General features: G+C 41.1%; 1 protein-coding gene across 3 annotated transcripts in view; it reads left to right on the top strand.

Moving 5' to 3' along the window:
- PLD1 (phospholipase D1) overlaps positions 1-9,262 on the top strand; it is a 203,937-nt gene extending 194,675 nt beyond the window's left edge. For all 3 annotated transcript variants that reach the window (XM_024734104.1, XM_024734106.1, XM_024734105.1), the window contains exons 26-27: positions 5,994-6,111; positions 7,705-9,262. In XM_024734104.1, the coding sequence (XP_024589872.1) occupies positions 5,994-6,111; positions 7,705-7,929 (343 nt within the window). In that variant the 3' untranslated portion in view covers positions 7,930-9,262. The remainder of the gene's footprint in view (positions 1-5,993; positions 6,112-7,704) is intronic.
- The last annotated feature ends 4,013 nt before the right edge of the window (positions 9,263-13,275 follow it).

The raw sequence follows: 13,275 nt of genomic DNA, 5'->3' as shown, positions 1-13,275 counted from the left end.
TGTCCCTTGCATCGGCAGGCAGACTCTCAACCACTGCCCCACCAGGGAAGCCCGAAACGTCAATTCTTATTAATCAAATCTATCCGTTTTTTTCTTTTCCCCCCTTTTTAAAAATATGCTTAGAATAGCTTCCCCAAGATAAAATATTTACTTATATTTTCTTCTAGTGCTCATTTGATATCACCTTTACATTTAACATCTGCAATTTATTTTTTTTAATTTTTTAATAAATTTATCTATTTATTTATTTTGGCTGTGCTGGGTCTTCGTTGCTGCGCATGGGCTATCTCTAGTTGCAGCGAGCGGGGCCACTCTTCGTTGCAGTGCGTGGGCTTCTCATTGCGGCGGCTTCTCTTGTTGCAGAGCACGGGCTCTAGGCACGTGGGCTTCAGTAGTTGTGGCACGTGGGCTTCAGTAGTTGTGGCTTGCGGGCTCTAGAGCACAGGCTCAGTAGTTGTGGCACACGGGCTCCACGGTATGTGGGATCTTCTCGGACCAGGGCTCGAACCCATGTGCCCTGCATTGGCAGGCAGATTCTTAACCACTGCGCCACCAGGGAAGCCAACACCTGCAATTTATTTTAATGTAAGAAATGAGGTAGGGACTCTAACTCTTTTTCCCAGGCAAACCAACTGATCCAGAACTGCATGACTGCAGTACTCATTGCCTCTCTGACCTGTAGTGCCTCTTGATGGTGCACCGAATTGCCACATATCCTGACCTATCTGTACTCTCTGCTACTTCCTATTGAAAGTCTGTTGACTTGCATGCCATTGTGATACCAGTTTAGTTATCGTAGGTACGCACTTTAATACTACTTCTACCATACCACTTCCCCAAATTAGTATTCTTTTCCAGAATAATCTTGGCTACTCTTATTCATTCTTCCACACGAACTTTAAAATTCTTTATTCAAGTTCTCTCACTAGTTTTTTGATCAGGACTACAGTATATTTATAGATTAATATAAAAAAGAGTTGATGTCTTTATAATATTGAGCCATCCTATTGAGGAACAAGGTGTGGACTTCAAGTTATGCACATTTTTTTGTTCTTCAGTAAAGCTCTAGGGTTTTCATTATTGGAAGCAGAAGTTGTTCTTCAGTGATCATTGAAGTTTTTTGTTGTTGTTCTTTTGGTTTTATGCTGATCCTATGCATTTCATGCTAAGTTTATTCCAAGATGCTTTATTTTTCCTGGCAATTTTCAGACTGTCTTGAAGAGGCAGTTCTTGAACAAGCATTTTCACTTTGCCACAATGGCAGACACAGATAATACATTAAAAAGCACCATGAAAACCTTGTGTTGATTTTAGCTCTTTTTATTAGGAAATATTCTCAAAGATAAATGTGACCTAGAGCAGAACCATTTTCTCCCTTAAAAAAATGCAACTTCAATCCATTTTCCATCTGGGGTATTTTTGAATAGAAATAGAGAGGCACATTTCGATGTGAAATCAATTCTAAATAGAATCAACCATCAGGGTACTGCACTAAATGTCACAACTGCATGCCAAACAGTTCATTAAGTCCTAGAAAATTATCCAAACTTTACAGATGTAACCATCACTCAACAGAAACCATTATCCACACAAGTAGAGCTCAGAATCATTTACAGTGATAGACATGAGGAATGGAAAGAACAGAAACAATTTTCTGCAGTTTTCCTACTATCCCACTGATGCATAAACAATTAAACATTAAATAATTGACATTATTCACGTCAACATAAAATCAAATTTGTTTTCTCTGAAACCTTACTCCTCTAAAGAACATCTAGAGTACTTCGTATTATTTTTACTGTATAAATTTTTATAATTAAAAAGCTGACAGGGGGGCTTCCCTGGTGGCGCAGTGGTTGAGAGTCCGCCTACCGATTCAGGGGACACGGGTTCGTGCCCCGGTCCAGGAGGATCCCACATGCTGCAGAGTGGCTGGGCCCGTGAGCCATGGCCGCTGAGCCTGCGCGTCCAGAGCCTGTGCTCCACAATGGGAGAGGCCACAACAGTGAGAGGTCCGCATACCGCAAAAAAAAAAAAAAAAAAATCTGACAGGGAAAATAATTTATTACTGAACACTGTCTGTTATAGACTTATTTAAATACTTTTTTCTCTACACAGGCTCTTAACTGATAACTTGATAGACACATTGCCTCACCTCCTGTTCTCATTTAAAAGCAAAGTCATAGAAATATTCTTTCAGCTCTGTTTTCAGTTGGTTAGATGCCACCCAAATCAAAGGCATTACTATAATTGACTTATTGTTATAACTTGCACTGTCCTTCAAATTTGACATGGTTAAATTTTGCTTTGGTTATTAGGGAACGGCAGCATCTAGGTGCAAACATCATCCTTTAGAACCTTTTTGAAAGTTATTCCTATATAGTCTGAGGGAGACATTATTTGAAGTGGAAATAGAATTTTGAGGTTATAAAACTCTAGGAATCCTAGTGAGCCCAGATGCCAGATCCATTTATTTTAGAAAATTTTTATATAGTAGAAAAAGTGAAGACTAAAACTAAAATGTGATGCCTTTTTATCCCAATAAGCCTGGCTGAGCCTTTTCAGGAGTTGATAATATTGGAGTTGACTGGGGAGAACACACATGGTTAATAACATGTGTGTTGGAACAGCCTTTCTTGAAGTAGATTTTGCAAATTGTTTTGTTTTTTTTTTTTTGCGGTATGCGGGCCTCTCACTGCTGTGGCCTCTCCCGCTGCGGAGCACAGGCTCCGGACGCGCAGGCTCAGTGGCCATGGCTCACGGGCCCAGCCGCTCCGCGGCATGTGGGATCTTCCCGGACTGGGGCACGAACCCGTGTCCCCTGCATCGGCAGGCGGACTCTCAACCACTGCACCACCAGGGAAGCCCTTTGCAAATTGTTTGATCCAGGATTTTAGTTCTTAAATTTCTCCTAGTGAAATAATCATAGAAGTTCACAAAGTATTATATATGATGAATAAATTATGTTCATTATAGCATTGTTTATAATAATGGAAAACTGGAAACAACCCAAAAGGTCATAATAAAATAGCTGGTTAAATAAAATTTCACATAATGGGAAATTCTGCAGCCATTAAAAACGATGATGTAAATCTCCACATTTAAATACAAAGAGGGTAACAATATTATGACCTCCACCCTGTTAAATCCAATGGTCAATTCTCATCTGAATTTGACTCCATGTGGCTCCAGGATACCCATCCTCTGGCTTCTCTGCAGCCTCACTGGCTGCTCCTCCTCTCCCCTACTGTTGAGGTGCACTGGTCCTCTTCTCTCTCTATACTCACTACTTTGGTAAAGTCAGTTAAAGTCACATGGCTTTATGAGTATACATATGTGGACAATTCTCAAGTGTGTATCTCCAGCCAGACCTTCTCTCCCAAACTCCAGATTCTTCTTTCCAGCTGCCTACTTAGCATCACCACTTGTATATTTAATAGATGTCCCAACAGGTTCAAAACTGAATTCCTGGCCTTCTCCCACTAACTGGCTCTACCCACAGAATTCCCCATCTCAGCTAATGGCAACTACAGTCTTCTGTTTGCTCAAGGCAAAGCTCTTTTAGTCATCCTGATGCCTCACTTTTTCTCACACCCTGTGTCCACTGGATCAGTGAAATCTGATCTCTCCACCTTCCTCTCCACCACCCGAGCCACCATCATCTCCCACCGAGATCACGGCAGTGACTCCTAACTGACCTCCCTGTTTCAATCCTTGCCCTGCACGGTCTATTCTCAATCCAGCAGCCATTTGTTAATATTTAAGTCAGATCCTGTCACTCCTTGCTCCAGTGTCAGCAGTATGTCCCACTTTCGTGCAATGTAAAAGCCAAAGTCCTTCTGAGACCCATTTCCCCACTTTTCTTTCTTTCTTTCTTTAAATAAATTTAGTTAGTTATTTTTGGCTGCATTGGGTCTTGGCTGCTGTGTGCAGGCTTTCTCTAGTTGCAACGAGCAGGGGCTACTCTCCGTTGTGGTGCACAGGCTCCTCATTGCAGTGGCTTCTCTTGTTGCAGAGCGCTGGCTCTAGGCGTGCGGGCTTCGGTAGTTGCGGCACGCAGGCTCAGTAGTCGTGGCTCACGGGCTCTAGAGAGCAGGCTCAGTATTTGTGGCGCACGGGCTTAGTTGTTCCGCGGCATGTAGGATCTTTGCAGACCAGGGATGGAACCCGTGTCCCCTGCATTGGCAGGCGGATTCTTAACCACTGTGCCACCAGGGAAGTCTCCCCACTTTTATTTCCAATGTAGCACAAGCCTTTTTGGTATTCCTTGAACCTACCAGGCATGTGAGCAAAGAGCTTTGGACTCGGTTTCAATTCTAGCTCTATTAATAGAATGCCTCCAACCTTTTGTTTCCCATTTGCAAAATGGGAATCCTGTACCATCTACCTTCCAGGATTAAGATGGCAGTGCTTTTTAACATTCAGGCTTTATGTAGGTACCAGCACTTTTATAATTTTCACATATGACCTCTAAAACTTGTCTTGCTTTGCTTGAGAATTTCTTATTATTTCTAGTCCTCTGTTTATATTTGATCAATTCAAACAATCTACTGTATGGCTTCTTTTATGCCAGGTACTCTGGGGATATGAGAATAGCCAGGTCATGTTCTCTTAAAGAATTTACATGCTAGAAGTGGGAGATGGGCCTATTAAAAGCAAAAAGTGCATGAAGTATTGCAGGTGCTCTGATAAAAATGAAGCACAGATGAAGCACAGTGAGGGCGACAAAGGAAGAAAGTTCAGATCTCTCAGGATTGACGGGGAGAAATGGGAGAAGGGAGAAAAGGAGCCATAAAAACTTTTATAGAGGTGACCTTGTACTGAATCCTGAAAGATGGTAGGTAATGTTAGGCAAACAGGTAGGGGAGGGAAATGCCTCCCCGACTACTCCCATCTCACACTCTTAAAGCACACCTGGTATTTACCACATTTTAATTAATTCCTTTTGAGGGTGATTCTCTATTCATTGTTGATCTCACCCACCAAGTATAACTGCACCCAGAGAGGCTCCGTGTCTTTCATATTCATTTCTGTACCCTAGAGTTCAGCATAGTTCTTGGCCCAAGGGAGGGAAGAAGGAAGGAAGGAAGGAAGGAAGGGAGGAAGGGAGGAAGGGAGGAAGGCGTGGGGAGGGAGGAAGGAAAGTCAAGTCTTGGTTAAGAGAACAGGTTTGGGAGTCAGGTGGTCCTGGTTGGAGTCCCACATATACAATTTGCTAGCTGTATGACCTTGAAAGAGTTACTTGACCTCTCTGTGTCTTAGTTCCCTTTTCTTTTTCTTTTTAACTGGTTGATGTATTTATTTATTTATTCATTTGGTTGCACTGGGTCTTGTTGCAGCAGGTGGGCTCCTTAGTTGCGGCTCGTGGACTCCTTAGTTGTGGCATGTGGACTCTTAGTTGCAGCATGCATATGGGATCTAATTCCCGGACCAGGGATCGAACCTGGGCCCCCTGCATTGGAAGCTCAGAGTCTTAACCACTGTGCCACCAGGGATGTCCCCTTTGTTCCCTTTTCAGTTAAAGGAAAATAATAATACTTGCTTCTTTTGTTTTTACTATTCTTTTACTTTTTTTTTTTTTTTTTAATAGCTGCTTCTTCATAAGGCTGTTGAGGATTTACTGAGATCGTTTTTGGAAAGGCTCAGCACGATGAAAGGCACATGCTTTGAATACTAATTCTGTCTTCCAAGGTTCTCGCCCTCTTAGGCCAAATTACAAGAACTCTCTTAGAGCAAAATGAAGGTGTTTCTCTGTCTCAAACATCATCACAACTTAGGCTTTCCTGTTTTGTTTTGTTTTGTTTTGTTTTGCAGCTGGGCTTTTTTATATATAGACACACAGACACACACTTAGTCTTAATGGCTTCCTTTGATTTCCTTAAAAAAAGAGGACTTCTGTGGTTGAGTGTCTGAATTGCTGTACCATTAGAAACGGTGCCTGCAGCAAACTGCTTTGTTTCATTTACCCATTTTGGAGGACACTTGTATTTCAGGGTTGTCCTCGGCTATCTTTCTGGCCCTAGTGAAGACATTCAGGATCCAGTGAGTGACAAATTCTTCAAGGAGGTGTGGGTTTCAACGGCAGCTCGAAATGCTACAATTTATGACAAGGTGAGACTCACATGTCCTGCTCCTTTTTTAATAGAATCACGTCACAAAAGCACATAATTATTTCTGTATATTATTGGCACAGAGTATTCTTAATGAGTGTAAAAAACCAATACACCTCCAAGGTGTAATAAAATACTTCTTGGTAGACATTAAACAAACAGAGTCAAAAAGAGCCATGGATTATTGTTTAGAAGAGACTTTAGTGGCATTCTGGTCTCAGATTCTAGAATCCCATCATAAGCATCTTTGGCAGGTGGTTACCCAGCCTTTATACATGTCTAGTGACAAAGAGAAAAGAGGCAGATGGGATCAAAAAGTGAGTCAGACTTGGGTTCAGCCCAGCTCACACAGTTGCTGGTGATATAACTATGTGTATAGTAATTTGATGTTCTGAGCCTTCCTTTCTTTCCTGTCCTATAAATTGGGAGGAACATTCACTAGGTGGTCGTGAGGATAAAGAACAGTCTATTAAATGTATTTAGCACATAGTACATATAGTAAATGGTGTCCATCCTAATGATGAAGCTTATTAATAATGAGAAACTTCCTCCTTTGGACAGCTCTAATTTTGGAAAGGTGTTTAAAACCCAGCTTCGTTTGTTAGGGAGGCTAAATGCATCTTCTGATGATGATAGAGCGTACAAGAGTTGAGTCACGCGACACTGAAACAGGTTACATCATGAAGTAGCCAGCATTCCATCATAGAAAATATTCAAGCTGAGTTCCACTGACCATCTATTATAAACTGGGTGAGAGTGCATTCTTCTTCTGACTTCCAGAGTCACCTCAGCACAGAAAATTCATCATTTCTAATGAAACATGACAACTATCTACATAGCCTTATTTCATACTGAGGCCTCAAGGCCATGATCAAATAGGTTGTGTGCATGGAGTCTTTTCAAATGTAATTTTTAAAATGCAGGGCACAGCCTAGTTTGGATCCTGGATTGGGAGGAATAACAGCTATAGAAGACATTTTGGGAATAATCAGATAAATCTGAAAATGGACCATATCTTAAATAACATAGAATTGATTTTCTGAGGTGTGAGAATTGTACTGTGGTTATATAGGCACATGTCCTTATTCTTAAGAAATACATGCTGAAATATTGAGGTGTGAAGTGTTATGATGTGTGAGACTTATTTTCAGTTAGCAATATACATGCACAATTGATAACTTTAAGTACAGGTACAGATAAGAACATTTTTCAAAATTAAAAAGTTAGAGAAAATATAATACACAATTTTCCTCTTAGACCAGAGCCTCCAGTGAAATTCAGTGGTGATTATTATCCAAAAAGTAAGGTATCACCCATGAAACTCCTTACCACTATCTTGACTTTATCCTGAGGTCAGTCACTTATGTAGATCAGATATAGGATCTGTGCTGTTGTTGTTGTTTTGATGGAAGCAAATCTAGCACTCTCTTTGTAGCAAATAAAAGAAGCAACCCTTCAATCAGGTCTGCGCTGTAACATAAAACTAATTAATATGTGTTTCATAAAACAAACGTTTTGTCCGTCGGAATGAGTATTTTCAGTAAAGGGGATACGCTTTCCTTCAAACCTATCACTCAGTTTCCTATTTAATCAGGTGTTCCGGTGCCTTCCCAATGATGAAGTACACAATTTAATTCAGCTGAGAGACTTTATAAGCAAGCCCATCTTAGCAAAGGAAGATCCCATTAGAGCTGAGGAAGAACTGAAAAAGATCCGTGGGTTCTTGGTACAATTCCCCTTTTATTTCCTGTCTGAAGAAAACCTACTGCCTTCTGTTGGAACCAAAGAAGCCATGGTGCCCACCGAGGTTTGGACTTAAGAGTCATACTTGTTTGCAACTCAAAGACTTCCACCCTGAAGAGTACATGTCACACAGTGACCTTCTGGAGACCTAACAGCCATAGCCGGACCCAGTGCACTCTTGTGTCCAACCCTTGGACCCTTTGGGTTGGCTGGGAAGGGCTGTAGTCATACTGATAGAAGGACAGTGAAAATCAGCAGGGCTTTATAATTCCTCCTGCCTGTTCCTGTGAAAAAAGGACTGTATTCTTAGGTAGCGTATACCCAACAGCTTAAACACATACTAAAATTCCATGATGTATACCAAACTGCATTTTCTTTGCTAACAAGAATTTACCTGTCACTGTGCTCTACTTTGCCAAAAGTTGTCTGAACCTCCTTATTTTTCTCTGACCCTCACGTATGCAATCGATGTCTGCTGGACCTGCCTTCCTCTCGTAGTCCATACAGGCTCTGTTTGAGGTATTGTCTGTTGCTAGAAGATGTGATGCTGCTTCAAGGTTAGTTAAGGTTACATGGGTTGCTCCCGCCCCTGCCCTTCTGGCCCCGGAGTAGTCGTGTGTACCCAACCAAGGATGTGGTCCTTATTCCTTTCCAGTGACTGAAAGGACAGGACAGACCTTAGTCTACACAGCAGCCCACGTTAGGCACTTCTGACAACGTTGACAGCATGTATGTTGACACCACAGATCAACAGGAAGGAATTAAATTCGGTTATTAAGGCAGAGATTTCACTTTGCCTCCAAAGGCATTGACAAGATGTGTCCTTTTGATAGGGCCCACCCTATCAGATTTGAAAACGTGTAGGATAGTTGATTACACAGCAACCAATAAAACTCAAAGACACAGCATGCAGCCTTCAGCAGTCTTCAATGTTTTGGTGGGAATCTGATCCAGATAAGACAAGAAGATTTCTTATAGTCCTGTAAAATTTCCTGTCATCCTTAGCTGCTGGATTGATTGAAATTTGAGTTTCTACATTTCAAAGTCAAACCAATGAATACAACTTGTCTTTCAAGAGAATCACGGGCTTCATAACTCATGCCAAGTTAATGAGTATGAGCCTTATTTGACATTCAGCTCGCCAGCTATGTTACATTCTTTAAGAAAAATTGTTTGCAAAATGCATACAATTTCACTTGCGTTATTAAATATACATTAACATTCCACCAGGGTTCCAAAGAGGTTAGGATTATTTTTTAATTCACATTATCCTAGTCTGTGAATTGTTCTGGAAACCCATTTCTCCTCTTTGGATGTTAGTGTACATACCCTTTGGTTCCACATATCTCTAATTTTTTTTTTTTTTTTTTTTTGCGCTACGCGGGCCTCTCACTGTTGTGACCTCTCCCGTTGCGGAGCACAGGCTCCGGACGCGCAGGCTCAGCGGCCATGGCTCACGGGCCCAGCCGCTCCGCGGCATGTGGGATCTTCCCGGACCGGGGCACAAACCCGCGTCCCCTGCATCGGCAGGCAGACTCTCAACCACTGCGCCACCAGGGAGGCCCCCACCCATAGCTCTAATTTTATTAAGCAGAATTATTCTTACAACCTAAAGAACTAATGTGGGTTCCCAACGGGCCTGAGACCATAAAACATGGTGTAGGTGCAATGATTACACCTCTATGGATTACCTGGACAGACTCTCATCCAAAGGAGTAAGGACCCAATCCCTATTTTCCTAGAACTGATAGTCCAGTGGAAAAGGTTAAACAGGAGCACAAAGTCTGTGAACTAGGTTAGTAGGAGAGAGACAGTGTCATACCCAGGAGGGTTTTACAAATGAGGTGGAACTATGTAACCAACAATGGAAATGAATATGCTTTTATGGTGGCTGAAGATAGTAAAATAACTTCATTCTATAGCAGTTGTAAATAAGACATTTGCTATTTATGAAGTTTAGATTGGCATTTAAAATGTTGAGTGTATGTGGAATACCTAAGGAATTTTCATGTTTTCTTTTTAAATTTTTAAAAAATGTAGAACAGTCAACAAACTGGCTCTTGAAAGGGCCCTTTCTCTTAAAGAAAAAGGCACTTAATCCAACCTCTGCCCATTTTATAGCTGAGGAAACTGAGACCCAGGTTAGTTGAAGGACTCACTGAAGTTTACCCATTAGGACCAGTGACATCATTGGTCCATTACTGGCCTCTCCTTTCACTCATCACAGCCCCAAAAAGAGGAGATGCAGTAAAGAGATTTCAGACAGGATGTCTCTAAGCTATTTTGAACCCTGTGATATTATGTATTTATGTGCTTGTCTGTCTCCCCCTACTAGAATGTAAGCTCCATGGGGCAGGGACTTTCCTGTGTTTTGTTCTTAGTGTATCCCCCAAGCCTGAAACGGTGCCTGGCTCATAGGAGGTGCTCAGTACGTGTTTGTCGGATGAATAAAGGAGGTGGAGGAGACAGCTAATGAAATGAAAAACGTATGGAGTCTCAGACAAGAAATCTTCCTGCTGTTGCTAAAGAAACTGTTAGCAAGTTTCTTTTCTACTGCATCCTCTTAAAGGCAAGATGCTCATCTGTAAAGAGAGGGGCTGCAAGATTTATTTGGGTGGATTTTATGGGAAATACAGTGCCATAATTGCCTGCTTTGCAGTAGCAGTTTACATAGTGCAGCATTCTGCAAAAATTGCACGGGCCGTGGACACATGATATACCATATGGCCTAATTACCCGTCATTCTCTGGCGCCATTACTACCTAATAGAAGTTCAGATAATTTATCTTTAACATCGCAATGTCTGATATAAACATTAAAATGCAAGAGATTCAGCCTTGAAAAGCTATTTTGAATCTGTTCAGCATTTTAAATTGACTCTAATCTTTTGAAATGCCTATAAGTGCTGTACCTGACACTCTGATAATCTCTGTAATAATTTTTGCTTTCTAGACGGAAAAATTCTATGATTATAAGAAGTGAAGGGTAGAAGGTGGCCATGGCCTTTTAAAGCTATTCAGATTGGCCAAGCTTAGTGGTTGGAGGATACTAAACACAGCATGTCGGGTTCAGGCATTTGCTCTGGAGCAAGTGTCCACTCAGGTACTCACCCTCCAGTGGGTTGGCCTTCATTCTCAGCTGTAATGCATCACAGAGAGCTGGTCATTAGATAACTGAGTGACATATTGTAAAACAAAATATTGGTTATATTTTAATAGCATGTTTGGAAGAAAATTTCGTCTCTAGGTAGTCAAAACCAGAAGCAGTTAATCTCTTATGTAATAACTTGGGAAATTGTAACATATCGTGAATTAACAGTCTTCCAGGTGAAGGCAGTAAGCCAGGAAGTCTTTTTGCAGATATAAGACGACAGGCAGGACAGATTTTATATACATCATGGAGATCCTGCACGTCTTTCTGCCCCTCCTCATTCCTTATTCCTTCAACCTCTTTCCCCAACCAGAGCCCTTCCATATTATGGAAACCATTTTAGAGGACAAGAAAAAGTTCTGGGAAAAAACAACATTAGGCATCTAAAATAAATCTTCAGTTTAACTCACACTTTTAAGTGATTGACAAAATATTGTCATTTTTTAACAGAGGTGGTGGTTCTTTTTAGCATCTCTGATCTGATGTGGCACTTGAGCATTTTCAGATGCCGGTCACCCTCTGGAGAGGGGCTAAAGAGGGCCCTTCATGTCTTCTCATCCCTCTCAATTCTCCCATGTATGAAAAGCGAGCAAACGCTAAAGGATTTTCAGTGTGCTTAGGAATACAATTTTATTTCCTTAGAAGATCCTCTGAAGTCAATTACTACTGGCAACTTGGAGGTTTAAAATGGGTTTTACCAGGCATAGGCCTTGAGAAATTCTTGAATCTAGAAATTCACTGGAAAAGGAATTCATCGCCCTCTATCCAAAAGTTGCAGGTGAAGAATCGATGGATTCGCATTATGTTTAGGGGGAGGCAGATGCCACAATATGATTCCTAGTGGCATTTAATTCACATGTGATATATTATTGGCTTTGACTGCAGAGTGGAAGGATTCATTAGAGGAAACAAAAATTCTTTGGCTTAATTTATTATAGGTTATTTTCTTTTTTCCTTTGTACCACTATTAAATTTTAACTTAAAAACAAAAAGTAATCTATGTAAGATAAATGGAAATCTGTCACACTAATCATTTTAAACTTTTAAGTTTTAAAATCAGAGACTGGGATTGCAATCCAACCAAAAGGCAGACTTAATTACTCTTTCCTATTCCCTAGCAGCTATAATTGTTTGCTTTATTCTAGATAAATGCACCGAAGTGAATGTTCTACTAGCTCTGCTCAGCACTTGGAAATGTAACATCATGCTCTCCTAATGTATATTCCACTTGGATTCTTCACATAAGATTGTCTGAGTCAAAGGTACTGATATTCTCCTCAACCGTTCTAAAAATTCATAACAAAGTATTGCAGTTGGAGCACATGTCTCTGATGCAAAAACCAGATACTTGCTGGTGAACATCCATCCATTCAGAATATTCAGATATTCTGGACAGAGCTCAGGCCCTAGCCTCACCCTTATGGCAGGCTTTGGCAAACTGAGGCTGGGCCTCCTGTTTTTGTAAATAAAGTTTTATTTGAATGTAGCCATGTCCATTTGTTTACATGCCTCACGACCAAATGAGCTGCAAATCTGAGAATACTTGCCGTCCTTAAGAAACGTTTACTGATCCTTCCTCTAGAGAGAGCAAAGGATGTCCAATTACGGTGCCTCAACCAAACAGATTTGGGTGAGTTCTAATCTCTTCCATAAGCAAGGTTTTCAATTCTCCATATCCCAGAGCCCAGCATTCTACAATAGATTTATTCTAACAAGGTCAAGTCCTTTCAGGAATGAAAAATCACATGTGTTTTTGTTCTGAAAGAGTTTTTGTCAACTAAAGCAATCTTCTCCCAGCTGAGCACTCATATGGAAGCGTGGTTGATAATGTTTGTAACTAAAGTGTTAAATGAGGACAGATAGGCCTAACGATTTGTATTCAGAATGACAATTGTGAACTCCAGAAACTCAGTCTCCCTGGATTTTCCTTCTGGGAAGCCTTGGAAATGATACGTGTATCCATTCTCTGCCTCACAGTCAATGCTTTTGATGCCAAGTCCCTTAACTGCTTTTTTTAATGTAAATATTCATTAATTAAACAATTAAAAGTGTGCAATTGGCCGTGTCCGTCTACTTGGAAAGGAGATTCCTCATTCTGCGCATGGGGTTTTTACAGCCAGCGCACTGTAGGTCTGAGCTCGAGACGGTAACCTGTGCCTTTGGAGCAGATGTCAGAGCCCCAGCGTCCCCTGCTGCCCCCAGTCTTCTCACAAACTTCATGCACACATCTCAGCAGCACCCAGAGAGAGAAAGAGACAGAAGTCCCCTTTTG

The sequence above is a fragment of the Neophocaena asiaeorientalis genome, unplaced genomic scaffold (assembly GCF_003031525.2).
Source record: "Neophocaena asiaeorientalis asiaeorientalis breed wild unplaced genomic scaffold, Neophocaena_asiaeorientalis_V1.1 scaffold280, whole genome shotgun sequence".
Taxonomy (NCBI): Eukaryota; Metazoa; Chordata; class Mammalia; order Artiodactyla; family Phocoenidae; genus Neophocaena; species Neophocaena asiaeorientalis.
The sequence above is the reverse complement of the archived record's forward strand: the minus strand, read 5'-3'. Positions and strand labels throughout refer to the sequence as shown.